Here is a 26,780-nt window from a genome sequence, read left to right as displayed (position 1 = left end):
GTGTCTGGCTGTGTGTGTTAGTGTGAGTGTCTGGCTGTGTGTGTTAGCGCGAGTGTCTGGCTGTGTGTGTTAGCGCAAGTGTCTGGCTGTGTGTGTTAGCGTGAGTGTCTGGCTGTGTGTGTTAGCGTGACTGTCTGGCTGTGTATGAGAGCGTGAGTGTCTGGCTGTGTGTGTTAGCGCGAGTGTCTGGCTGTGTGTGTTAGCGTGAGTGTCTGGCTGTGTGTGTGTTAGCTTGAGTGTCTGGCTGTGTGTGTTAGCGTGAGTTTCTGTGTGTGTTAATGTCACATGAGACAGAAGAGACACATGAGAGGGTGGGCATGTGCTATATGGGGGCTCTCATGTGACTTATTAACATATCCGTGTCACACAGAGTCATTTATTTCATGTATCATTTATTTCCAGCTGTTTCTATCCGCGTCATTGTGATTTTAGGCTGTAGGAAACATTCTGAGAAAACAGGGGCCTGAGGGGAACGAAGAGGGACTGCCCATCCTAAAGAGGGACAGTTTGGGGGTACAGATGACATAGCTAAAGCCGAAAATGAAACGCGTTATAGCCGATCTGCTGCGGTATTCGGGAAACACCAGCCAAGTGTCCGGGAATTATATACAGCAGTCCCGGCGTCACTACAGCAGATGGAGGACTCACTGATACCAATAGAGAAAACAGAATAATATCAATCAATCCACATAATCGGGCTGAGCCAGAGCGATCGGTATTCGGTACCCCCGGCTCGGCGATTCAAACGGTAACCGTCATCCTGCCAGCCCCATGTCGGACCGAGCCCTGTGATTCGCCGGCCTGAGACGTTTGTGCTTGATTCCACCAACCAGCGATTCGATGCGCGTGCGTAGCCGCACCTTTTCTGCATGCCGCGGAGGATGCTGGGAGCTGCTATTTATGCAGAAAGCAGCCGATCGCGGCAGGTACTTGTGCGTTCGTCGGGAGAGGCAGAGATAATGGCAGAGGGGGATAACCGGAGCACGAACCAGCTGGTGGGTATGATCCGCACGGGTAGTTAGCGCTACCGATACGCCCCGTATGTCTTGTGTCAGGGCCCTGTCAGTGCATAGAGGGCCCCGGCCCTGCACCCACGGCACCGTATTGTGTGGCCTGTCATCTGTGTACAGACCTGTCACCTGCCGCAGCTGTGAGCCGGCCATTAAATCCCTCCTCCAGCCATTTATACCAACAGTCATAACTATCCCAGTAGCCAGGCGGCCCTGTATCGGGACTATTATCATAATTATCCTAGTTGCTAGGCAGCCCTCTATCGGGGCTGTTATCACCCCTGGCCTAATAGCCAGGCAGCCCTGTACCGGGGCTTATATCATAATTATGCTAGTAGCCAGGCCGCCCAGTGTTCGGGCTGCTATCATAATTATCCTAGTAGCCAGGCAGGCCTTTATCAGGACTGTTATCCTTAACCTAGTAGCCAGGCAGCTATGTACTGGGACTATTATCATTATTAGCCAGGCAGCCCTGTATTGGAACTGTTATCGTAATTATCCTAGTAGCCATGCAGCCATGTATCGGGATTATTATTTTGGCTCCTTCCCTTTTGTTCTGTTTCGCTATGATCTCTGTTAGTGTATCAGATTGCGAGCCGTAGATTGTAAGCTCTTCTGAGCAGGGCCCTCCTAATCATTTGTTTTTGTAAATCCAAATTGTAATGGTGGTGCAGTGCTTGGTACATCCTGGTTGCCCATTGTACATCACCATGGAACACGATGGTGCTACGTGACTCAAAGTATGATTATAAAGCTTGGTGTACGTTTTCTCCAACCATTATTATGACTTTTTATTATTTTATATAAAATATATAACTTTTATTATATTTATTTACATAACCCATATAGCTGTGCCATGGGTTATAATGGCCTATATAAAGAGGAGTTTATAGACCGGATTGTATGACTGACAAATAACTGGTTTATTCTATTAATATATATATAAAATGTATGTATGATATACTCATGCTCTGTAATGAATCCAAAATCCGCGACTGCCATGTGAAGAATGCTTTTCCCCTGTGTCACGGGCGGCCATGTCCACTTAATGACAGGCCTCCGATAGGGAGGCGTCTCGTGCCGGGTTGATTAATGAGTTGCTAGTATCTGCTCTGCATGCGGTGCCATCTAACACTAACGGGATGAGTACATTACAAACAAATGATTATGACAAATCAATAGGATGCTAGACTTCGGGGTTAATTTATTATTATGTCTGGAAATATGTTCTGAATGCAGGAAATATGTTCTGAATGTAGTAAACATGTAAGAATGAGACATCAGAGCTCGTGTCTCTGCGCATGCACAGTATTGCAGGCACCACGCAGGAATTATTTAAACGTTTTTAAAACGTCTTATTTATTCCAGCCTGGTGCAGAACCCATATTACCCGGCTTGGCTGTATTACCCGGCATGGCCACGCTTACTTTGTGGAGGGTAGTAGGGACTTAACTCCTTGAGTATCAGAGGACTAACTTCTCTGGCCCTGCATCGCTGGAGTCCCCATGTCTCAAAGGGCCAGTCTGTTGGCGTGCTCGCGGAAGGGTTTGTTATGAGCTGTCATGGCGAGTAAACAAATGCCCTTTCCAACTGAGAAGGACACCGCTGAAAAAAGCCTTGTGTTTGGGTGGCTGTAGACTCGGGTGCTCCTGGACCATACCATTCTCAAACAATTAACAATATGTTAATTATCTGTATTTGCTGGTTTTTCTGAAGTGTCTACTCTGCTGTAACACTTGCTGAGTCATCTATTAAGTAATGACATCACCCACTTTCTCTAAGTGTGGACCACGCTAAATTGACATCAACCCCATGATTCATGATAGGTGACAAGGAATTGCCGCAGATAGTCCAGTTGGAGACGGGAGATATTCTATTACTATTATTATTTACTGTTTTTTTTTTATTTGTAGCAAGTTAGGGATAAATAAAGAATTAAAAGTGGTTGTGATTCAGAGTTTAGTGATCTTATCTAATGGTATGTTCCTGCTGATGAGACTGATTGTTGGGGCATTACAGCTGCATTCAAAGGGTCAGTGATGCCCACGCTCCTTTTCCACAAGTATCCGCAAACTGTTTTGCAGATGCCAGTCTCTGAGGAAAGCATTGAGTTGCCCCTTTCATGCTCTGGTCTTCAGGACACGTGTTCACTTGGTCCTGCTGCTTTCTCCACTAGTGGCCATTTGCCCGGTTCCTACATACATGGGTACTTCTGGAATTTCTGTTTCCGTAGTTTAACGTGTGATTATATTTGCAGGCTGCAGAGACTGCCAGCCTCGAGGAACATTTCAGAGGATGGGGTGACGTCATTCTGGTCATTGATCGTGTTCTTCGTTGGGAGAAGCCATGGTTTCCAGCCGTTGTGATGGGAGCGGTGTCTTTTGTGTTTTTGTAAGTAAATCCGACCCTAAAAATCTCAATATGAGCTTCTAATACCTGCATGCGTTCAAAGACACGAGTGGGCTGGGGTGAGTGAGTTTGCACGCTCCGAGTGCTTTCTCCCTAAGAGAAGGCTTCTGGATAAAGTGCTACCAAGTAGGAATGGGAAAACATTAGATGTTTTATTATTATTATAGAATATTAACTGTTGCTTAAATCTGCCTGCCAGGTTTTACCAGATTTAGCATTTTTCACAGTTCAGTAATGCTAAAGGTGTTGACAAATAAAAATAACTAATACATGCGCATCAAAATCCCGTTGGAAGCGCCATCTTCCTGCTCTCGGGATCACTGAGCCATAGGTTTTTGCTCCCCTGTCGGTTTAGATATTAGATCTAGCCAATCCCGAGGTACGTTTCTTAGAACTGAGTGTTCCCCTTTAAACTGCAAACCACACCAGGATGTGTTCATTTGTGGGCGAAAAGGTTTTTCATTTTATGGAGATTGGCTAACGTTATTGTAACATCTTCTTGGCGTTTAAGACCAAAGAACCGCCTTCTAAGATTTTTTTTTATCTTAGAAGGTCCACCCTTCAATGCATCGATATCATTTAAAGCAGAGTGTTGCTGTCGCTAAAAGGGTTCAAATATTTGGAACGTGCCCTTTAAACTGGTATCAGACCTATTATACATAAAGCTCTTCTTGCAGGCTGATTTACTACTTGGACCCTTCTGTCCTCTCCGGGGTGTCCTGCTTTGTCATGCTCCTGTGCCTGGCGGACTACCTGGTCCCAACTCTTGCTCCCAGGGTTTTTGGCTTCAAAGAGTGGTGAGTAGAAGTTTAAATACGCTTCTAGTGATCTGTTTGACACCCGTCTGCATTTAGTTCTTCTCCACCCGCTCTATTTTAGGACCACTGAGCAGCAACAAAGATTTCACGAGATCTGCAGCAACCTGGTGAAAACTCGCAGAAGGCTCATCGGTTGGTGGAAACGTCTCTTTGTCCTGAAAGAGGAAAAACCCAAAATGGTAGGATAGTTTGGGGCGAGCAGAACTGATACTATGTTTCTCACTTCATATTATTATATATCTATGCACAAACACAGATGAATGTCTTTACACCATACTAAGGGTTTGTGTACATGTAAGAAAGTTCTTCTGGGCTCTTATAATTTCACAGAACCAGCTTTCCTGCTCTGGATTTCTGTGATTTCCAAAAAGAACAGTAAGGGTGGGAATGGAGTGCTATCCCCGAGATCTCGGCTAACCTAAAGATATTTCTCACTGCCGATGGAAGTGGTTGAAATGAAACGTTCAGGTGGCAGGATAGCCGTAACTTTGTTTTTGCCTCTTTTGTCCCGTCAGTACTTCATGTCTATGATATCTGCTCTTGCTGCGGTTGCTTGGATTGGACAACAGGTTCATAACCTTTTCCTCACATACCTTATCGGTAAGATGGTTTATTTATTTTTTCCCCTTGTCTTCTCTCCATTTTTTCGCCTGTCTTGTTCTCTGCATTAAACACCTTGATCTTCTCCGTCTGATGTATGAACTAATGTTTTTATTGCGGCGGCTGTGTGCGGTAATAATGCCAACTTGCCTCTCCTGCTGTTTATTTATAAAATGCCAACATATTGAGCACTGCTGTAAAATGGGTAGTTTGTAAGCCTTTTAGGTTTATTAGAAGAAACTATACTGAGGCTACTACTCATGTGGGGTTACACGCGCATGTGATCAGAAAGGTATACGGATACATTGGTTCAACAAAACATGATCGCTGTTAACCATAGTAGATCAAAAGCAGAAAGAAAGAAGAATTTTTACCTTCAGCTTACATTGTGTGCAGTCAGTGTCAAATATATTAATAATAAATAATATTATTATTGGTGTGTATTGGGTCTGCCTTATTTGTATACCGAGTAGCCAGCCTAATTCCCTGTTGTCAGAATTTGCATAGTTATTTTCTCCCTTTTGGGTAAGATATCGTCCCTCTTTAGTGGAAGCTAATTTGGTTCTTCCGGTGATTGTAAGGGTTGTGGACGGGTGAAGGGGAAGTAAATTGTTCTGAAAGTAGTACCTTTTTTAAGACAAAGGGATTACACTAGTAGGCAAAAAAATGTATCCAGAATTACCCTAATATCCGAGCCAAAGCAGTGCCAGGTATTCTGCAACCCGAACTAAAAAGACAGATAAAGGTAATTTAATTGCTTGGTTTTGCTGAATTACTTACAGGAAAAAGCTTTCCCGAGTGATATTGCTGACTTTTTTATTGCTGTATACATGAAATGAGCTATGAATATCCAAAATAGCCAATTTTGTATGCTGTCTGACACCACTGTAATTGGGTAGAATAGTTGTTTTTGTTTTGGTTTTTTTTCTTCTCTGCCATAGTGATGTTAATAAGGTTTTTCTGTCGTTTTTTTTTCAGCGAGCTTCTTGCTGTTGCTTCCCGGTCTCAACAAACATGGAATAATCACGAAATATGTCGGAATGGGAAAGCGAGAAATCAACAAACTCCTGAAACTCAAGGAAAAGAAGAACGAATGAGCTGCTCGGCAAATGCAAAAAATGGCAACTTCTATGACAGCGTTTTTTTTTATAATTTTATTTTTGTCAATATTTGTGTTTTTGGGGAGGGGAAAAAAACCCATCAGTTTTCATGCTACCGTTCGCTTCCCCAATAACTGCCGATGCTGTGTCTTTTTAAACTGGTTGCACTGAAACCGTTCCCGTTTCTTTGGCGTACAGAGTATCGCTATTCCTTGGAGAGTGTGTTTTAAAAACTGCTGTATTGTTTCATCTCCGAACCAACGTCCTGACCGCGACACCTGCGTACCTTTACCACTTTTATCCTTTTTCTGATTTTTGTAAATATACTTTTTTTTAATGTTTGTCTCGATGTAGAATGCTTTTTATTTGTTGGAGGAATCTAAATGTTTGTCTTCCTAACGCCCGTGGATGTAGTAAAAAAAAAAAAAAAAAAAAAAAAGTCAAATGTTCCTCTGTTGTGTTTAATTGCGCCTGTGTGAAGATCTCAATCCACCCGATCATTGCTGATACACAATCAGACCCGCCATAATGATACATTGTTATTTACACAGTCAGTTGACCTAAATGGTGACCACAAGTCTGTATATCATGTATATTATGTGTCTTAAATCTTACACAAGTGATGGCGTGAGGCAGCACTCACACTCAGTAGGTGCCAAGTATCGCTTCACCCTCACCGAGTCTTGTCTGCCCAGCGCTTGGGATTTTGTCTAGTCGGACTAAAGGCGCCCACATGCAATAAAAGCTGAAAATGTATTTATTATAGATATAGAGATATGACTGAGGGTCTTCCGGGTTTCTCGTTTATGTGCCCCCCCCCCCCCCCAGTGTTCTTGCTTCACCCCGTAGTGTTAACGCTGCCTTTAACTGCTCTGGTGTATGATACGCGGTGTAATGGAATGAAAGGACTGAAGCTTTTTTTTTCTTTTTCAATTCTCCCTTTTTTGCATGTATGGTAAAATAAACACATCACAGAATATCGGACACAAAGGCACATTATCCGACCAATATGCAAATACAGTACAGGTATAAACATCAGACGAGCGAAATGCAGGTCAGATAAGAAGTGCGCGGCGCGACTACAGCAAATGAAGTGGGGGAAGCAGTAACATCGTGGAAACCAAGACCGCTGGCTGTCGCAGTGTTAGCCCACGGGTAACGACCACCAATAGAGATAGTATGGACGAGGCAGCAGAAGGAAATAACCAGCACCGACAGTAGGTGCAGTAGAGCGAAGCGGTCCATACGGCATATAAACAGGAGACAGTGAGAGCTAATGAATAAGAAACCAGGTACCCCCTGAGAGCAAAGAGATCCCGCCAAGGGGGGGGGCGAAGGGAAACCAAATAGCAGCAGGGGTACCCAGCATAATGGTATCATAACAACTATATGTGGAACATAACAAAAATGAGGCATGTCCGTCCCAGGGTCCAGCAGATAATATGGCTATATAGGCGTTGAATAAGGGACTCCAACATCGAAGTGAAAACGGAGAGATGCGATAACAGAACCATCTCAAGGGTCAAACAACCAATAAGCCACATATCTCATAAGCCTAAATAGAAACTGGCAAAAGGCGTTGCTCGAGAGAAGTGACATAGGACCTCCAGTGAAACCATTTAAGCTCCACTTTCTGACCCCCCCCCTGAAGTATTTCTTATACTGTTACTCGACCCCTTCACTATTAGGCTAGGTTTCCACTTGGGTTTTTGTCCTGCGTTTTTTTTCTTGATGAAAAACGCCAGTAAAAAAGCCAAGAAAACTGCCAAAGCATTTACCTGCGTTTTGGCGTTTTTTCTGCAGTTTTTTCTGGCGTTTTAGCCTTTCTGTGGAAATCGCTTTTTTTGACCTTAGGCAGTTTTTCCAGCCTTTACAAGTTAGAATGTTCACCCAGCTAAAAGGGATTAGGATAAATGGCAAGTATTTGCCCTCTCCTGATGTCATTTACTTGGTAGAGTTCTACTTAAACACACCCCGGCGGACCCTTTTCCCCCATTTCTGTGGTTTCTAAGGTATACTTTATTCCGAATGTCTGCTCCTCAAGGACGATTGGGCCCAGATGGTGGTGCAAATTGTTTGCTGTTGCTTTTGGCACGCAGGATCCAGTTGATGCGTCGGGTATGTTTGTTTGTAATGGCATGTTTGTTCCAAATGGTGTAAAATTCAATATGAACTTTGTTTGTGTGAAACCGTTTGTTTCCAGTCTATTTCTCGTAGGACACACAGATACTGGGTCCATCCTCTGCATTGGCGTATGGCTCAGCATGGCACTTTTTCACTTTGGTACCGGACTTTGAGACGGTATATCCAGCTTTTAATTCCTATTTACATATTCCTCCCTGTTTTGTTGTGTTGCTAGTTTTGCTATAGTGTTCTTTGTTTGTTTTAAGGCTGTGTATTATGTATTAATGTGTTCAGATCCAATTATCGTTTTTCCTTTGTGCTTTTTATCAGCATATGTTCTTGACTTAATATATATATATATATTTTATCCTAGGTACCCTCGTAAATTCTTTAATTTCACACGTATGTCTATGTCTTCCTTTGACTATTTGCTGCACCTCTTGAGGCCCTCATTGACTCTTCAGGAGACCCACATGAGGAAACCTATTAAACCTGTGGTTAGGCTTCTGATCACATTAAGGTACATGATATTTAAACCCCTTTAGTGTCTTGCCTCAATGTTAGATGAAGCGATTTTGATAATTGTTTTTCTTTTCTCCTTTCTCATTCAGATTCCTGGCAACTGGAGATTCATTTTCCTCTCTGCAGTTCCAGTTTTATGTGGGCAAAACTACTATAGCCAATATAGTGAAGGAGACATGTACTCTGATTTGGGAGCAGTTGGGCCCATCTGTGATGCCTGCTCCTACTGTTGAAACCTGGCTCCAAGTAGCTGCTGGTTTTGGCCAGGTAGCAGATTTCCCCAACTGTCTAGGTGCAGTTGATGGGAAACATATCCGCGTAAAGAAGCCGCCACATTCTGGATCTTTATATTTTAATTATAAACGATATTTTTCCATTATTCTTATGGCTGTTGCTGACATTAATTTTAAATTTGTGGCGGTGGATGTAGGTGGATATGGGAGCTCATCAGATTCAAGAGTGTTGCAGGCCTCAAAGCTTGGGCATCAACTTCTCCTGAACCAGATTTCTTTGCCCCCTCCCAGACCTCTTCCTGGAACCTCTGATGCAGCTCCTTTTGTAATGGTGTCAGATGAGGCTTTTCCGCTTTCCACCAACCTCTTGAGACCATTTCCAAAGCGAGGCCTGGATTCACGGAAGAGGATCTTTAATTACCGTCTAAGCAGAGCCCGAAAGGTAGTAGAATGTGCCTTTGGCATAATGGCAAACAAGTGGAGAGTTCTTCATACTGTAATCCACTTAAATGTTGAGACCGTTGATCAAGTAGTGAAAGCATGCTGTGTTCTTCATAATTATGTCCGAGACCGTGATGGCTTGGAGGTAGATTTTGAGCAACACCTTGCATCCTTTCCTACCTCGATCAGCTGGAATACATCTAGGCCCTATTTCAGTGGGATACGTGTGCGAGATCGTTTTGCAGATTATTTCCTATCTCCTGAAGGTTTGGTGCCCTGGCAACTGACGTGTATTTCTGGGAGTTCAACTTAATGTGTAGTTTGTTTTCATGTTAAACATTGTTTGCTATGACGGAATACTGTCTTTAGTTAGGGATGTTAGGGACCCGCTGTATACAGGTGACCGTAACGTGGCTAGCGGACTTGTACTTTATGATCATAATGTACACTAACGACCTGTTATTTACCTAGATTTATGTTGAGAAGCAAGGATGTTTGTGCATAATGTCAATGTAACACTATGTGTAATATTTGTAATTCATGTATGAATAATGTTGACTTGTAAGGATTTGTGGACATTAAACAATCATGTTTTGGTATACTGAATAAATACTGGACAGTTGTATGTTTTACAATGTTTGTACAAAGAAACGAATGCCCACAATGATCAGTATTCCACAATATATTGTTAAGCAACAATACCAAAAGCCATTGTTGTGGTCATTAGTACAACTAACATAAACCACAAACAGAACATTACGTGTGTTACATTCACACACAACATAACTTTACATAAATAACATTAAGACAACATACACATAATAAATCAATATCGTGGGGAACGGAGGGAAGCAGTAAAATCTGAATACACTTCAGTGTGAGACTGGTGAGAAGCAATTGGAGTGTTTGGATGATAATGCTGGGGTTGGTTATGCATATGTGAATATGCACCATAATATGTAGACAAATCTCTGCTCCCATATTGTGTGGGCTGAGGACCATAAGAAGTAGGGGGCCTACTACTTTGATAAGGACTGGGCTCAAACAGCTGCCACTCTGTTTGAGTGCTGGTCTCAAACAGCACAATGTGGAGCGCATGTACATGAGGGAAAAGACAAAAATAAAACACAATAGTGCAGTATGTAAAAAACAAAGTGCAAAGTGTGAATATAAGTACCACTCACAAGTGGACTGCAAATGATGTGCTCATCAAAATTCCAATATTCAGGTCTTGAATACTATTTCTATTGTGTTTTATTTTTGTCTTTTCCCTCATGTACATGTGCTCCACATTGTGCTGTTTGGTCATTTATACACTTTAAGGAAGAGTGGTTTTTGGAAGCTGCAGTCTTGAGGGAAGTACTATTATTTATTTGTTATATTACACGTGAGATTTTGGGTTTTTTTCTTGTTTCTTGTTGAGTGCTGGTCTCAAACATTTGAGGAGCAGGAGTCCTACTGGTGGGTGCCATTTGATAGAGTACAGCGTTCAACAATATGCCCTATTAATGTGTGTACTGGAGGTGTCTGGAATGGTGGCTCAAAACAATCTATGCACCCCAGAATAAATGTCATACAACGATTGCGTGTAGCTATATCCATTGACCTTAGCCGCTGTGCTAGGGTCCTCCCAAATGCATCACTGTCATCCTCTGCTCTTTGCCTGTGAACCAGCGAAATAATTTTCTGGTTTAATTCCTGCTCCGGTCTCAACCTGCGGCGGATTGGCCTCCTGGCTGAGGCCGACATGCCTCTACCCTGAGTGCGAGGTGACCTCATGGCTTGTAGGCCACTTGGCCCTGGGACCTCAACATCTTCCACCATGTTGCTAGATTCCCCCATAGATAGTTGGGGAGCCGAAGCAACCTGACCAAAAACTAAACCTGGTTCTTCATCCTCACTGAACAATGCATCATCAGTGGTTGTCTGTGTAGCTTGTTCCTCTGGGGTGTGTCCCTCTTCATCTGACAGTAGGTCAAGGTTACTCTCAGCTCTACAAATGAAAGGAACAACAACAATTAGCGTCTGAAACATTTTTATGCATCAAACGGTTCCATTAAAAAGCTCTGGTTAGCATGGATTCCGAATTAAAGTGTTGGTGAAACTTACTCTCTCAGTTGTCTTCCTGGTGCTAGAAACAGTAACTGGTCGTAGTATTTATACTTCCTGCTAGAAGTAGCAGCTCTCCCACTAGCTCCCTTTTTCGAATGTACCTTGCGGAACCTGTCTCGCAGTGACCTCCAGCGTTTCGTAACTGCCGCCTCTAACATAAATATTAAAACAATACATTAGTTGTTTCTCCAAACACACATTTGGCCCTGATTTATCAAACTGTGTGAGAGGAAATGTTGAGGGATTTCCCACAGCAACCAATCGCAGCTCAGCTTCTACTTTACCAGAGCTCGTTAGCTGAGCTGTGATTGGTTTCTGTGGGATAATCCCTCCACATTTTCTCTCACACAGGTTCCAAAATCATGCCTATATGCAGTAAGAAGATTCCTGATTACATTTAATACTCCCTTATGGGGACTAAACTATATGTAAAACACTTTGGGGGAGAATTATGAATCTCTGTGTAGGATATATTGACCAGTTGGCCATAGCAACCAAGAAGATCACTTATTTAATATATATATAAAGAGGCCTGGGAACATATGAATAGGTAATCTGATTGGTTGCTATGGGCAATCTTTCCTCTGCACAGGTGTATATAAATTGCCCCCTTTATGTGACATAAATCTAACAAAGAAACCTGGAAAACACAGAGTATATTACCTATTGCCCCCTGCTCCCGGGCACTCTTGCTATACCAATTGAGAAACAGGGACCTGAAGATCTCTGTCCAGGCCTCCTCCTTCGCCATAAGGTCCTTATTTGCCTCCAGAGATTGGTCCCATAATAAAGGACGTGCTTCTACCTATCATTTTGAAGGCAGGGAATTGATGAGTAAAACCACAGTCAAATAATAATGTGAACGGTAAAACACCTTGACAACAACGTTAGGTTGTGACATTCATAAAGATAAATCGACATTTGCTGATGTTACGTAAAGGAAAACAAACCCCACTATTCAGATGTAGGGTGAGACTTCTGTGTGTGGATACAGGGGTTCAGTCTGCTGATGTACCCCATGCTGTAGCGCATAATTGATAATTAGGTATGCAGCAGTGACACCTAGTCATACCTACAGGGGGTCTTAAGACAAGGGCTAACGCACAATAACAGGGGAAACACTTCACACCTATACAATTAACAATGCTAAGACAATCAGCCTTCTTCCTACCACAGGATGTCCAGCAGACGTTACAGTTCTGAGACTCTGAGTGCTAAAACATGGGGTACATCAGCAGACTGAACCCCTGTATCCACACACAGAAGTCTCTACAAGGCCTGGGCCCATAGTCGATAGGGAGGAGGCTGGCTCTCAGGCCTCTCCAGGGGCCCCAGTGATGGAGGGTTCTGTCACATAGGGTAACAGTCTATATCAATTGTGGTTTGATATCAGTGATATGGCCTTTGGGTTTCATTACGTGCAACATATTGTGATAGGTATCGCAGGGAGGTTTAATTATTAGAGGCATGTAAGATAAAACACGGTTGAGACTAGTTCCTATCCGGTAGAAGGACCATGTCCTTTACAGGGATAGGAAATAGCTTGCTCAGTGTGTGTGAGTTATTTTCTATCCAGCGAAATTACCTTTTGCCCCCTAGTGGTCAGGTCCTGTACAGGGATAGGAACTATCCAACTCTTAGAAAGAGAGCTGGTTTCTATCCCTGTAAAGGACCTTTTGCTCCATCGTGGCCGGGTCCCGTTAAAGGATAGGAACTAGATGGTTCATGGTGAGAAATCTAGTTACCATCCAGCTTAAGGACCCTTATCTCTCCAGCTCACACAGGTCCCTTACAGGGATAGGAACTAGACGATTCATACTGAAAAATCTAGTTTCCATCCAGCTAAAGGACTTTTACACCATCAGGTAACAATGGTAGTTTACAAGGATAACAATCCCTAGTTCCTATACTGCAAAGGGACTCATATCTCCAGCTTATGCAGGTCCCTTACATGGATAGGAACTAGACGGTTCATAGTGAGCAATGTAGTTTCCATCCAGCTAAAGAGAGAGAGAGAGAGAGAGAGAGAGAGAGAGAGAGAGAGAGAGAGAGAGAGAGAGAGAGAGAGAGAGAGAGAGAGAGAGAGAGAGAGAGAGAGAGAGAGAGAGAGAGAGAGAGAGAGAGAGAGAGAGAGAGAGAGAGAGAGAGAGAGAGAGAGAGAGAGAGAGAGAGAGAGAGAGAGAGAGAGAGAGAGAGAGAGAGAGAGAGAGAGAGAGAGAGAGAGAGAGAGAGAGAGAGAGAGAGAGAGAGAGAGAGAGAGAGAGAGAGAGAGAGAGAGAGACTCGCTGGCGCACAGGGAGAGAGAGACACTCGCTGGCGCACAGGGAGGAGAGAGAGAGACACTCGCTGGCGCACAGGGAGAGAGAGAGAGAGAGACACTCGCTGGCGCACAGGGAGAGAGAGAGAGAGAGACACTCGCTGGCGCACAGAGAGAGAGAGAGACACTCGCTGGCACACAGAGAGAGAGAGACACTCGCTGGCACACACAGAGAGAGAGAGAGAGAGAGAGAGAGAGAGAGAGAGAGAGACACTCGCTGGCACACACAGAGAGAGAGACACTCGCTGGCACACACAGAGAGAGAGACTCGCTGGCACACACAGAGAGAGAGACTCGCTGGCACACACAGAGAGAGAGACACTCGCTGGCACACACAGAGAGAGAGACACTCGCTGGCACACACAGAGAGAGAGACACTCGCTGGCACACACAGAGAGAGAGACACTCGCTGGCACACACAGAGAGAGAGACACTCGCTGGCACACAGAGAGAGAGAGAGAGAGAGAGACACTCGCTGGCACACACAGAGAGAGAGAGAGAGAGACACTCGCTGGCACACACAGAGAGAGAGAGAGAGAGAGAGAGACACTCGCTGGCACACACAGAGAGAGAGAGAGAGAGAGAGAGAGACACTCGCTGGCACACACAGAGAGAGAGAGAGAGAGAGAGACACTCGCTGGCACACACAGAGAGAGAGAGAGAGAGAGAGACACTCGCTGGCACACACAGAGAGAGAGAGAGAGACACTCGCTGGCACACACAGAGAGAGAGAGAGAGAGAGAGAGACACTCGCTGGCACACAGAGAGAGAGAGAGAGACACTCGCTGGCACACACAGAGAGAGACACTCGCTGGCACACACAGAGAGAGACACTCGCTGGCACACACAGAGAGAGACACTCGCTGGCACACACAGAGAGAGACACTCGCTGGCACACACAGAGAGAGACACTCGCTGGCACACACAGAGAGAGACACTCGCTGGCACACACAGAGAGAGACACTCGCTGGCACACACAGAGAGAGACACTCGCTGGCACACACAGAGAGAGACACTCGACGGCACAGAGAGAGAGAGAGAGAGACACTCGACGGCACAGAGAGAGAGAGAGAGAGACACTCGACGGCACAGAGAGAGAGAGAGAGAGACACTCGACGGCACAGAGAGAGAGAGACACTCGACGGCACAGAGAGAGAGAGACACTCGACGGCACAGAGAGAGAGAGACACTCGACGGCACAGAGAGAGAGAGACACTCGACGGCACAGAGAGAGAGAGACACTCGACGGCACAGAGAGAGAGAGACACTCGACGGCACAGAGAGAGAGAGACACTCGACGGCACAGAGAGAGAGAGACACTCGACGGCACAGAGAGAGAGAGACACTCGACGGCACAGAGAGAGAGAGACACTCGACGGCACAGAGAGAGAGAGACACTCGACGGCACAGAGAGAGAGAGAGAGACACTCGACGGCACAGAGAGAGAGAGAGAGACACTCGACGGCACAGAGAGAGAGAGAGAGACACTCGACGGCACAGAGAGAGAGAGAGAGACACTCGACGGCACAGAGAGAGAGAGAGAGACACTCGACGGCACAGAGAGAGAGAGAGACACTCGACGGCACAGAGAGAGAGAGAGACACTCGACGGCACAGAGAGAGAGAGAGACACTCGACGGCACAGAGAGAGAGAGAGACACTCGACGGCACAGAGAGAGAGAGAGACACTCGACGGCACAGAGAGAGAGAGAGACACTCGACGGCACAGAGAGAGAGAGAGACACTCGACGGCACAGAGAGAGAGAGAGACACTCGACGGCACAGAGAGAGAGAGAGACACTCGACGGCACAGAGAGAGAGAGAGACACTCGACGGCACAGAGAGAGAGAGAGACACTCGACGGCACAGAGAGAGAGAGAGACACTCGACGGCACAGAGAGAGAGAGAGACACTCGACGGCACAGAGAGAGAGAGACACTCGACGGCACAGAGAGAGAGAGAGAGACACTCGACGGCACAGAGAGAGAGAGAGACACTCGACGGCACAGAGAGAGAGAGAGACACTCGACGGCACAGAGAGAGAGAGAGACACTCGACGGCACAGAGAGAGAGAGAGACACTCGACGGCACAGAGAGAGAGAGACACTCGACGGCACAGAGAGAGAGAGACACTCGACGGCACAGAGAGAGAGAGACACTCGACGGCACAGAGAGAGAGAGACACTCGACGGCACAGAGAGAGAGACACTCGACGGCACAGAGAGAGAGAGACACTCGACGGCACAGAGAGAGAGAGAGACACTCGACGGCACAGAGAGAGAGACACTCGACGGCACAGAGAGAGAGACACTCGACGGCACAGAGAGAGAGACACTCGACGGCACAGAGAGAGAGACACTCGACGGCACAGAGAGAGAGAGAGACACTCGACGGCACAGAGAGAGAGAGAGACACTCGACGGCACAGAGAGAGAGAGAGACACTCGACGGCACAGAGAGAGAGAGAGACACTCGACGGCACAGAGAGAGAGAGACACTCGACGGCACAGAGAGAGAGAGAGACACTCGACGGCACAGAGAGAGAGAGAGACACTCGACGGCACAGAGAGAGAGAGAGACACTCGACGGCACAGAGAGAGAGAGAGACACTCGACGGCACAGAGAGAGAGAGAGACACTCGACGGCACAGAGAGAGAGAGAGACACTCGACGGCACAGAGAGAGAGAGAGACACTCGACGGCACAGAGAGAGAGAGAGACACTCGACGGCACAGAGAGAGAGAGAGACACTCGACGGCACAGAGAGAGAGACACTCGACGGCACAGAGAGAGAGACACTCGACGGCACAGAGAGAGAGACACTCGACGGCACAGAGAGAGAGACACTCGACGGCACAGAGAGAGAGACACTCGACGGCACAGAGAGAGAGACACTCGACGGCACAGAGAGAGAGACACTCGACGGCACAGAGAGAGAGACACTCGATGGCACAGAGAGAGAGACACTCGATGGCACAGAGAGAGAGACACTCGATGGCACAGAGAGAGAGACACTCGATGGCACAGAGAGAGAGAGAATCACTGGCACAGAGAGAGAGAATCACTGGCACAGAGAGAGAGAGACTCACTGTGAATTATCTCACAGATTCAAGTTTCCTTCTGCCTCCATGATATTCTGTATTTTTAGTAATTCTGTTAAAACTTCATCCTCACATCCCACGTTATTGAAAAAGAAACAGCAGCCCAGCACAGCCCATTTGCAGTCTTTGCACTTCCCGCGCTGTTACTGCTTCTTCTTCTTGTAGTTCTTTGTACCATGTGACCAAACAGTCACATGGGCTGCTGACATCACCAGAGTCCTTCTACTGGGTAGGAACTAGCCGCTACCGATAAAACACAGACAAAGCAAATGCACAGAAATGTACTCTCCTCTGGGGCTTTGCTTGGCCAAATCTCCTGGGTGTTAAAAAAAATGTGCTTTGCTGCCCCAGCAACATTTCATGTGCTAATGTTAACCAAATGATACCCTAGAAAGACAATAATGAAGGTGCCCCCCCCAATTACCCTCCCCCTACAAATAAAATTAAACATACATACACAGCAAGGGATACTCACTAGTCGAATAAGCTTGGACACATCAAAGACAATTCTGGGTGCCATGCTCCTAATAAATTACACAGAGACAGCACACAGTATACAAGCAGATAAAAGTTTTTCCACAATACCGGGAAAATGGCAGCTCCTCCTCTTTCTGGGTCCTGCCCCTTTTATGTAACTGTGGTAAAAACGTCATAAAAAAACGCCAAGGCAAAAACCACATGGCTTTTTCAGGCTAGGTTTCGGCTAGATTTCCATTGGGTTTTTTTTTGCTAAAAACGCCAATAGCGCCACCTGGCGTTTTTTTGTGAAAAACGCATGCAGCCAGATGTTAGCTGTAATTCAATAGGAAATCGCAAAATGCCATTTACACTTGGTGTTTTTCTGTTTGGCGTTTTTTCAGTCCTCTTTGGCGTTTTTCTGCTTTTTTGGGCTCTGTGGCAGTTTTTCAAAATCGCAGCATGTTGACACTCTGGCGTTTTTTGCAAGAAATCTTGGCTTTTTTTCTCCAACAGAAGTCTATGGGAGAGAAAAAACGCCATGAAAAAGCCATGTGGGTTTATTGCCTTGGCGTTTTTTCCACAGTTACAATGCAGAGGATGGACCCAGTATCTGTGTGTCCTACGAGAAATAGGCTGGAAACAAACAGTTTCACACAAAACAAAGTTCATATTGAATTTTACACCATTTGGAACAAACATGCCATTACAAACAAACATACCCGACGCATCAACTGGATCCTGCGTGCCAAAAGCAACAGCTAACAATTTGCACCATCATTTGGGGCAAATCTTAGAGGAGCAGGCATTCGGAATAAAGCATGCCTTACAAACCACAGAAAAGAGACAAAAGGCTCCGCCGGGGCGTTTAAGTAGAACTCTACCAAGCAAATTACATCAGGAGAGGGCAAATACTTGCCATTTATCCTAATCCCTTTTAGCTGGGTGAAACATCTAACTTGTAAAGGCTGGAAAAACTGCCTAAGGTCAAAAAAAGCAATTTCCACAGAAAGGCTAAAACGCCAGAAAAAACTCCATAAAAAACGCCAAAACGCAGGAAAATGCAGTGGCAGTTTTCTTGGCTAACGTTTGCAGCGGCTCTTCATCCATGCTTCTGACCTTCGCTTCCCGATGACCTGCTGATCTGTACCGGGCGTCACCTGTATGCGTGCGATGGGATGATTTCAGCTTTATATTCGCAAAGAAAGTTTCCAATCGTGGTCTTTATGAAGCCAGCACTTAACTCCTCGGGCTCCTCCATGTACACGTTCCCCCCCCCCCGACAGCCGGCTCCGGCACTCGTTCCCCTGAAACTAGCAGTATACGTATAGGTGACTCTGTGTATACGGGAAACACTTGTGAGGAGTGCGTTTTACTGGGAGCTGCAGATCGTGTAGGATATATATTTATACACTTGATCGGTGGAAGTCTTTTGTCTTTCCATTCCCCAGTAATGTAAGATGAGAAGCACGCTAGCCACAAAAAACAACTTTCCTCCCCAGTACATCCCGAGTAAACCATTGACTAGATGGAGCACAGCAAGATCCAGTCAGGGGGTTCTGCCACTTCACAGAACCCTCATCTAACGCTCTACATCATGACGGCTGAATTGTTCTCATCCGCTATCACGTTCTATGTTTGGTTAATACGACAACCTATATAAACAGCTGGTTATGACACTAACCATGTACCAGGGCTGTACTCCCGCGCACACACATACTCTGCGTATCGCCGTTTCGAAAACACGTCCAATCTAGTGATGTCCGGATCATGAACGAATCGTTCATTTGATCCGGTTCTTTTTAGTGATCTGGATGAATCGATTCACTAGACTGAACGATTCATTTGTAGCGGTTCAGTCTGTGAATCATTCAGCTGTAACCTGATCCTAGAGCTGTGAGTCATCTGCAGAGCACTCAGACACAGACTCTGGGGTCAGGTTACAGCTCATTAATTCACACAGGAACGATGACTCATAGAGTCAGAGAGTCGTTCAAAGAGTCGAATGATCCGAAGAGTCGAATGATCCGAAGATTCAAATCATTCAAATCTTACAGGGATCCGGATCTTACAAGGATCCGAATCTTACAGAGATTCGAATCATTCAGAGAATATTACTGATACCATACTTTTATAAATAAATAAATTAATAATGTTCACACCGCCCCCAGGATTTAGATTCCCCTGAGTTTGCCCCCCTTTAATTAACCCTCAGTCATCAGCATTAAATTAACCCTTATACCCCATCAACCATAACTGCCCCTGAAATTAACCGTAAAGATCCCATTAACCATAACGGCCCCTGAAATTAACCCCTAAAGACCCCATTAACCATAACGGCCCCTGAAAATTACCCTAAATACTCCATTAACCATAACTGCCCCTAAATTAATTGCATGTACTCCAGATAAATTACCTAATAAATTGGTATGGTTGATGGGGTCTTTAGTGTTAATTTAGGGGCAGTTATGCTTAATGGGGTGTTTAGGGAAAATTTAGGGGCAGTTATGCTTAATGGGGTCTTTAGTGTTAATTTAGGGGCAGTTATGCTTAATGAGGTGTTTAGGGTTAATTTGGGGGCAGTTATGCTTAATGGGGTGTTTAGGGTTAATTTGGGGGCAGTTATGCTTAATGGGGTCTTTAGTGTTAATTTGGGGGCAGTTATGCTTAACGGGGTGTTTAGGTTTAATTTAGGGGCAGTTATGCTTAATGGGGTGTTTAGGGTTAATTTGGGGGCAGTTATGGTTAATGGGGTGTTAAGGGTTAATTTTAGGGGCAGTCATGGTTGATGGGGTGTTTAGGGTTAATTTAATGGTAAGGGTTAATTTAATTAATTTAATAAAGTTAGCTTAAGGTGCAGTTGCAGGTAAAGGGGAATGTAAATCCTGGGGGCGGTGATTATTAGTGTATTTATTTATTTATAACAGTATGGTGATGTTATCTGAATGATTAGAATACCAATGAAGGCAGAGAGTCGTTCAAAGATCCGGATCTTACAATGATCCGGATCTTACAGTGATCACTTTAATGATCCGAACTTCCCATCACTAGTCCAATCTGTCCAAACTGGGATATCTGGCCCTCAAGGACAAAGACCTCCCAGCCTCCCCGTCACCAACAGAGCGCTAAGCGAGTGATGTATATACTATAATAACGGGAAGCGCGAGATGCGATGTTTGTGATGATGAAAAACCTCCCACCCAGCAAACACTCTTAGTGCCTGGAAAAGAGGGACTGCCCATCCTAAAGAGGGACAGTTTGGTGGTCTAGATATACATATATACAGTGAAGAAAAGCTTTATAACCTATAGCTGTAGAGACATACAGGGAAATAGGGACTGTGCTTCTTAAACGGGGACGCTTGGGAGGTATGAGTTTATATTTCACAAAAAGCAGATGTTTGGCGCTCGGCGGGTTAATCCCGAGCCTGCGGTGCAATGTGAATGAATTAACGCTTCCGTGGCTGGGCTGCCGTTTATTTGTTCTCCAGCAGCCGCTGCTCTCTCCGGTTTGTATCAGATATAGTACGGCCGTGCCGGTAGCTGTAACCGAGGCTCTCACACCGGGGACGCAAAACGCAACTCCGCATCACCCATAACACTACTGCGAAAGGCAAAGTAATCGATAACAGACAAACATTAGCGAGCGCTGGGAATGGATTAGCTTGGCGATGGATTAGTCACGACTGGAGAGGGTTTTTTTCTGTCATTCGCTTCTTCTCGCGAGACCTTAAAAGTTCCCATATCGCCCCGCGAACTCTTCCTCCTCCCTCTTTCCGCCATACTGCAGACCCGGTGAGTAATGTAGCACTCCGGGCCTGTCTAGAATCTGTTCTTTATCCCGGCCATCCCTCCTCTGAGCGTTACCTAATCATGGTATCCATAAAGCACAGCGCGGGCGCTGTCGGTAAAGCTGTGTATGGGTAACGTTTAGCCGGTACGTGACCGTAAAGTTGGACATTGACGCTGGCCCGGCGCCGTGCAACCTTCTGCCTTACTGCTGGCTTTGGGGACTCTGCTGCCTCTCTCTGAAGCCGATTTACCTATTAAAGCTTCCGGCGTTGGGCTCCAGCCCGTATCTGTCTTATAAGGGGTTATAGGTTCTGGTGGAGTTGTGAAGACAGCCGGGGGGTGCCTGGCAGCCTGTGTTGGGGGTTCTGGTGCTTGGGGCTGTGGCGCTTAGGGCTGGGGCTCTGAGGGCTGGGACCCTGTGTTGGGGGGCTTGGGGCAGGGACCCTGTGTTGGGCGCTTCTGATGCCTGGGGCTGGGACCCTCTGGGGGGCTGTGGTGTCTGGGGTTGGGGCCCTGATGGCTGGGACCCTGTTTTGGGGGGCTTTGGTGCCTGTGACCCTTTTTTGGGGGTGGCTGTAATCGTGTTCTGTGAACGGGTTGTTAGGATTGTGTTCCTTTTTTGTTGAGATCTTTTATAAGCTCCTTTAGACTGCTTGGGGGTAATGTGGGAAACACTTTCTGGCCTGAAGCGTTTCTTTACCTTGTTGGACTGTAATGGGCCCCGTAGAATGTAATGGGCTGCCGTCTCTAGGGGTCTTCTGTATGGTGAGTTTTTATGAATGAAATCTGTCTGGGCTGTTCAGTGATTTGGCAGCTTGTGTGTGGGGTTAGGGGTTTGCTGCTGAATCTTTTGTTGGCTCTCCGGAGCTGTTGTGTAGATCTGGTTTGTGAATGAATAGTCATTGATAATTCTGCCATTACTCGTACAGACTAAGGTGCTGAATCCATGCCTGTTCCGCATCTATTTACTACAATGGGTCTGTTTTTTGATTCAGGGCCTTGTCGTGGGAGGTGTTTGCGTTTCTCTTGTTTGTAGGTAATATAGGAATGCTGCAAATTCACAACTCCAGGGTTTTAGTCATTAAATGCTGGCTCTTTCCAGTATGTATTTAATGGCCATGCCTGATGGGCTGTATGGCTCTTATCTGCCGTCAGTTGTCATGTTTCTGTAGTATTTCCTCACTGTTTCTTGATCATTAGGTTCATTTAAGTGTGATTGGGGTTCTAATCCCGATGCAGTTGCGAGTCTCCTGAAAGTGTAGCGGTTACTGACATCTGTATAATGACACTTCTGTTTTGCTTCCTTAGGCACCATGGTGCGCATGAACGTTCTTGCAGATGCCCTTAAAAGCATCAACAATGCAGAGAAGCGTGGCAAGCGGCAGGTTCTCATCAGACCGTGCTCAAAAGTGATTGTGCGCTTTCTTACGGTGATGATGAAGCATGGTAAGCGCGCTTTCAGTGTTTCCCTTTGAAGTTGATCTTGGTCTATTTGTATCTTTATTATGTGGAAATCATAATTTTAACTTGTCCCTTTTCTATTCAGGTTACATTGGTGAGTTTGAAATTATTGATGATCATAGAGCCGGAAAAATAGTCGTCAACCTCACAGGCAGACTCAACAAGGTAAGAGTTATGACTGGGGGTCTAGTGTTATGATTTTCTTTTCAACCCTGCCAGCTGACTGTTGGGCCCCATCATATAATAATCGTCACTTCTAGAATTGTGAACGATCCTTTTCTGGCTGTCTATATACCTGGTTCTATATTAAGCCTTGCCTTAAATACTTTATTTGAGAACCATCCTGGTAATTATAATGGAAATTGTAGCATTTCTCTACTTGCCATTGGCCATCAATAAGGCTCCTTGGTAAAGTTTGAAATATGTCAGAAGTCAGTTTTATTTTGATGGTGGAATAAACCAGATAACTAGATTTCAGACCTCAGCAAATTCAGCACAACATCTTCTAATGACGTTTCCTTTTCAGTGTGGCGTCATCAGCCCCAGATTCGATGTTCAGATGAAAGATCTGGAGAAGTGGCAGAACAACCTGCTCCCTTCACGTCAGTTTGGGTAGGTTCCTTAAGATCTTTGGCTACCTTAAATTTTAATAGTCGGGTTAATTGACCCCTGTGTATGGTCCATAGCCCTGTGGCTTTCAAAGTGGCGTGGTTCACTCTTTTAGTGATGCTAGATTACATTTGTAACTTCCCCAGAGGGAAGGAATGGAGGTCTTGGTGTGATTTGTGATGGTGTTGATAGTTTCCGTTATAGTGATACTTGATACAGTACTTTTATTGGGGATATAAACACGCAGACCCTAATCAGTCCTTAATCTTGCCTTAGATTCAACATAGATTTATGTCTGTCCTATTCATGTTTAAATTCCCTCATTGTGTTGGCCTCTACCACTTCTGCTGGGTGTCAGCTCTGTACATGCACCACCCTCATTAAGCCTCTAGGTTATAGATTGGCATCTTAACATAGAAACATAGAAAGTGATGGCAGATAAGAACCAGTAGGCCCATCCAGTCTGCCCAACATCCGAGTGCTTTCCTTTAGTACCTTCCCTTATCCTGTATCTAGCTTGGTCTTATGCCTATCCCATGCTTGCTTAAATGCCCCTACTGTATTAACATCTACCACTTCTGCTGGAAGGCTATTCCATACGTCCACTACCCTTTCCGTAAAGTAATATTTTCTGATGTTACCATTAAACCTTTGCCCCTCTAGTTTATGGTTATGTCCTTGTTATGGTAGTATTTCTCCTTTTAAATAAACTCTCTTCCTTTATCTTGTTGATTCCCTTTAAGTATTTAAATGTTTCTATCATATCCCCCCTGTCACGTCTTTCTTCCAGGCTATATAGTTTAAGATCCTTTAACCTGTCCTGGTAAGGTTTATCCTGTAATCCATAAACCATTTTAGTAGCCCTTCTCTGAACTTTCTCCAACATTTCTATATCCTTCTGGAGATACGGTCTCCAGTACTGTACACAATACTCCAAGTGAGGTCTCACCAGTGATCTGTACAACGGCATAAGCTCTTCCCTCTTTCTACTGCTAATACCTCTCCCTATACAACCAAGCATTCTGCTAGCATTACCTGCTGCTCTACTGCATTGTCTGCCTACCTTTAAATCCTCAGAAATAATTACCCCTAAATCCCTTTCCTCACACATTGAGGTTAGGACAGTACCAAATATTCTATACTCTGCCCTTGGGTTTTTACTTTGCATTTATCCACATAAAATCTTCTATGTGGGACAGTGTCAAAGGCCTTACTGAAATCAATAAGATTTGTTTGGCATGATCTTCCTGAGGAAAACCCATGTTTTTGATCTTAAAACCCATGTGACTTCAGATGTTCAACAATCCTTTCCTTTAACATAGTTTCCATTAATTTTCCCACTACAGATGTAAGACTAACTGGCCTGTAGTTGCCAGACTCCTCCCTACTGCCTTTTTTTGTGAATCCCCAATCCCCTGGGACAACTCCCGTTACCAATGATTTGTTAAATATCGGTTAACGGTTTTGCTAGTACACCCCCAAGCTCTTTTAATAACTTGGGGTGTATCCCATCAGGCCACATCGACTTATTTGTCTTTACCTTAGACAACCGAAGTAGAACCTCTGCCTCGATAAACTCACATTTCAAATCTTGATCTAGGTTTCTCCTAAAATAAACATTCCTCCTGTACTAGATCCCCTCTTACAAGCTATACATTGACAAGTGTCCCATGATATAATTGGGCGTTGGAGGTTGATCTCTGGTTTGGATTACAATGTGCAATAAGTCTAGGAATTTTTAGTTCACTGTTGAAGTGTCAGAACAGTTTTGTGCAGAGTGTAAGAATAAGGTACATGTTCACTAAATAGGGAGTAAAAAGTATAGCTTAACATTTGAGCTTCCGGCTGCCATATGAAGGGCCTCTTCCTTTTTCCTTAGTAAATGCTTTGTTGCTCTGTATAACGGGGGATTTAATGGCCGTGAGCAGTTTTCAGGAGAAGCTCACAGATGGGGACGTCATAAGGTCAACTTAACTTGCAGCTCTTGTAAAGTTGAATCTCATCTGGAGTTTAATGCCTATGCTAGCTGAGGTACCTACATATGGATAGAGGGGTTCATCTGTCCCAAGCCCCCCCCCCCCGAGGCCGTTGGCTGTATCATGATGGATCTCTTCCTGAATTCTGCTCACGGCTGCTGATCCATTTATTATGGATTTGTTCCTTTTGAATATGGACGGCTGAAATAACTGCTTCCTATTGTACAAATCCCAAAGTGCATGCAGTTGTCCGGGTGCCATGCTTCAGGAACGTGTGACTACGTTATGCTGTAATCTGTTGCTATAAAAGCATATCGTATTAATGTATTTGCACCCAAAGCTGTACAGCGTTACGTGTTACCACACGATATGAGCTGCTTTTCACTGTTTTTATGGCACTCTTGCGGCCCGGTTAGTATATTGTATCAGCCGTGCTTGTAATTTCCCCCCCTTGACTAACCGTGATGTGCTTCTTTCAGATACATTGTGCTAACCACTTCAGCTGGCATCATGGACCATGAAGAAGCGAGGCGAAAACACACAGGAGGCAAAATCCTGGGATTCTTTTTCTAAATCTGTACAACAGGCAGGACAATAAACTGGTATCAAAAAACTTGTCTGTGTTCTTGTACTGCATTGACTGCCCCTTACCATGAATATTTAAGTTTGGGTCCTATAAGCCGCTTGCCCTGTGTACATTTTGATCGTATGGCAGGAGTTTGCAATATTCCTTGCTTTGGACTGAGGAACATGACATAGAAACGCATCATTAGACGGCAGAGTTAGAAACACTAGGTCCTGAACAGTTCTTAATACATGACACAGCCCGGCAAGGCTGACCTGCATTACAAAGTCGCCCTTTACCCTTAATTGTACTTTATATTTGGTAAGGCTTTGCAGTCGGCATAGCATGATATTAAAAATTGCCTTTTCCTTCGTTTAGTTGGGCTTTCAGGGCTATGGATAAGGAAATGTGTAAATGCTGCGCAACTTCTATTTGAATGAATTACAGGGAGTCGTGGATTGGCTACATCCCCAACCTGTTAATGATAAAGGGCTGAATCATTAAATACACTCCAGATGTTTAATAAACGGGGTGGGGGTCCTCTGTAGACGAAGGGCCTGGCTGAGCTCACACTGCCTGTTTGTTGGCACCTTCAATGGGAACTCTTACCGAAATGTTTTTACTTATGAACAGTTCTTGGTTTTTTTTGTTTTTTTTTTTACTGAAAGCAAAGTGTGGAATTGTTTGTAGTGTGATGTATTTGGACTGGCTGGGCTTCCTTAGCATCGCCATACCCCATTTATTTTTTTGGAAGTCTCCCAAGATCACGCTTTCTACATAGTGTCTGGGTCTCCAGATAAAGGCAAAAGTAGACAAAACCACACTTTCTTCAATACTAATCTATGCTGTCTTACGCTCAGACAAATTTTTTCTCTGGGCTGTGGCTTTTTTGGCAAAGCCTACCTTAACACAACCGTTAAATGTACTCAATAGCACGTTAAAGAAACATGAACTGATAAGCCGTTGACTTCTTTAATCGTATGGTTTAATCACATTAAATACAGAAAAATGTAGCAATGTCCCACTCGTGATTAACTGGGGGGGCGCTTAAAGAGATTTCTGCAGCGAGTATTTATAGGGTGCCAGCATTACAGTAGGGGGCAGTTCACATGATATGGTATGGCTACCAATGATAGTG

At 44.9% G+C, this 26,780-nt stretch overlaps 4 protein-coding genes across 4 annotated transcripts; 3 read left to right on the top strand and 1 right to left on the bottom strand.

The window, feature by feature from the left end:
- The first annotated feature begins 878 nt into the window (after positions 1 to 878).
- ARL6IP1 (ADP ribosylation factor like GTPase 6 interacting protein 1) lies at positions 879 to 6,376 on the top strand. Its single transcript, XM_053470473.1, has 6 exons — positions 879 to 995; positions 3,268 to 3,401; positions 4,097 to 4,216; positions 4,299 to 4,416; positions 4,753 to 4,837; positions 5,816 to 6,376. Exons 1-6 carry the CDS (start codon positions 882 to 884, stop codon positions 5,932 to 5,934), a joined length of 690 nt encoding a protein of 229 aa, XP_053326448.1. The 5' UTR covers positions 879 to 881; the 3' UTR covers positions 5,935 to 6,376.
- A 2,089-nt stretch (positions 6,377 to 8,465) lies between these two features.
- On the top strand, positions 8,466 to 9,570 carry LOC128502235 (uncharacterized). The gene is made up of 2 exons (XM_053471992.1): positions 8,466 to 8,581; positions 8,673 to 9,570. The coding sequence occupies exons 1-2, from the start codon at positions 8,466 to 8,468 to the stop codon at positions 9,568 to 9,570; spliced, it is 1,014 nt and encodes a 337-aa protein (XP_053327967.1).
- A 1,142-nt stretch (positions 9,571 to 10,712) lies between these two features.
- On the bottom strand, positions 10,713 to 17,396 carry LOC128502234 (transcription factor Adf-1-like). The gene is made up of 4 exons (XM_053471991.1): positions 17,260 to 17,396; positions 12,033 to 12,174; positions 11,367 to 11,520; positions 10,713 to 11,250 (listed from the first exon to the last, which is right to left on the bottom strand). The coding sequence occupies exons 1-4, from the start codon at positions 17,302 to 17,304 to the stop codon at positions 10,713 to 10,715; spliced, it is 879 nt and encodes a 292-aa protein (XP_053327966.1). The 5' UTR covers positions 17,305 to 17,396.
- A 3,509-nt stretch (positions 17,397 to 20,905) lies between these two features.
- RPS15A (ribosomal protein S15a) lies at positions 20,906 to 26,014 on the top strand. The gene is made up of 5 exons (XM_053471179.1): positions 20,906 to 21,034; positions 22,340 to 22,477; positions 22,578 to 22,657; positions 23,019 to 23,104; positions 25,557 to 26,014. The coding sequence occupies exons 2-5, from the start codon at positions 22,345 to 22,347 to the stop codon at positions 25,648 to 25,650; spliced, it is 393 nt and encodes a 130-aa protein (XP_053327154.1). The 5' UTR covers positions 20,906 to 21,034; positions 22,340 to 22,344; the 3' UTR covers positions 25,651 to 26,014.
- The last annotated feature ends 766 nt before the right edge of the window (positions 26,015 to 26,780 follow it).

The sequence above is a fragment of the Spea bombifrons genome, chromosome 7 (assembly GCF_027358695.1).
Source record: "Spea bombifrons isolate aSpeBom1 chromosome 7, aSpeBom1.2.pri, whole genome shotgun sequence".
NCBI classification, from domain to species: domain Eukaryota; kingdom Metazoa; phylum Chordata; class Amphibia; order Anura; family Pelobatidae; genus Spea; species Spea bombifrons.
The sequence above is the reverse complement of the archived record's forward strand: the minus strand, read 5'-3'. Positions and strand labels throughout refer to the sequence as shown.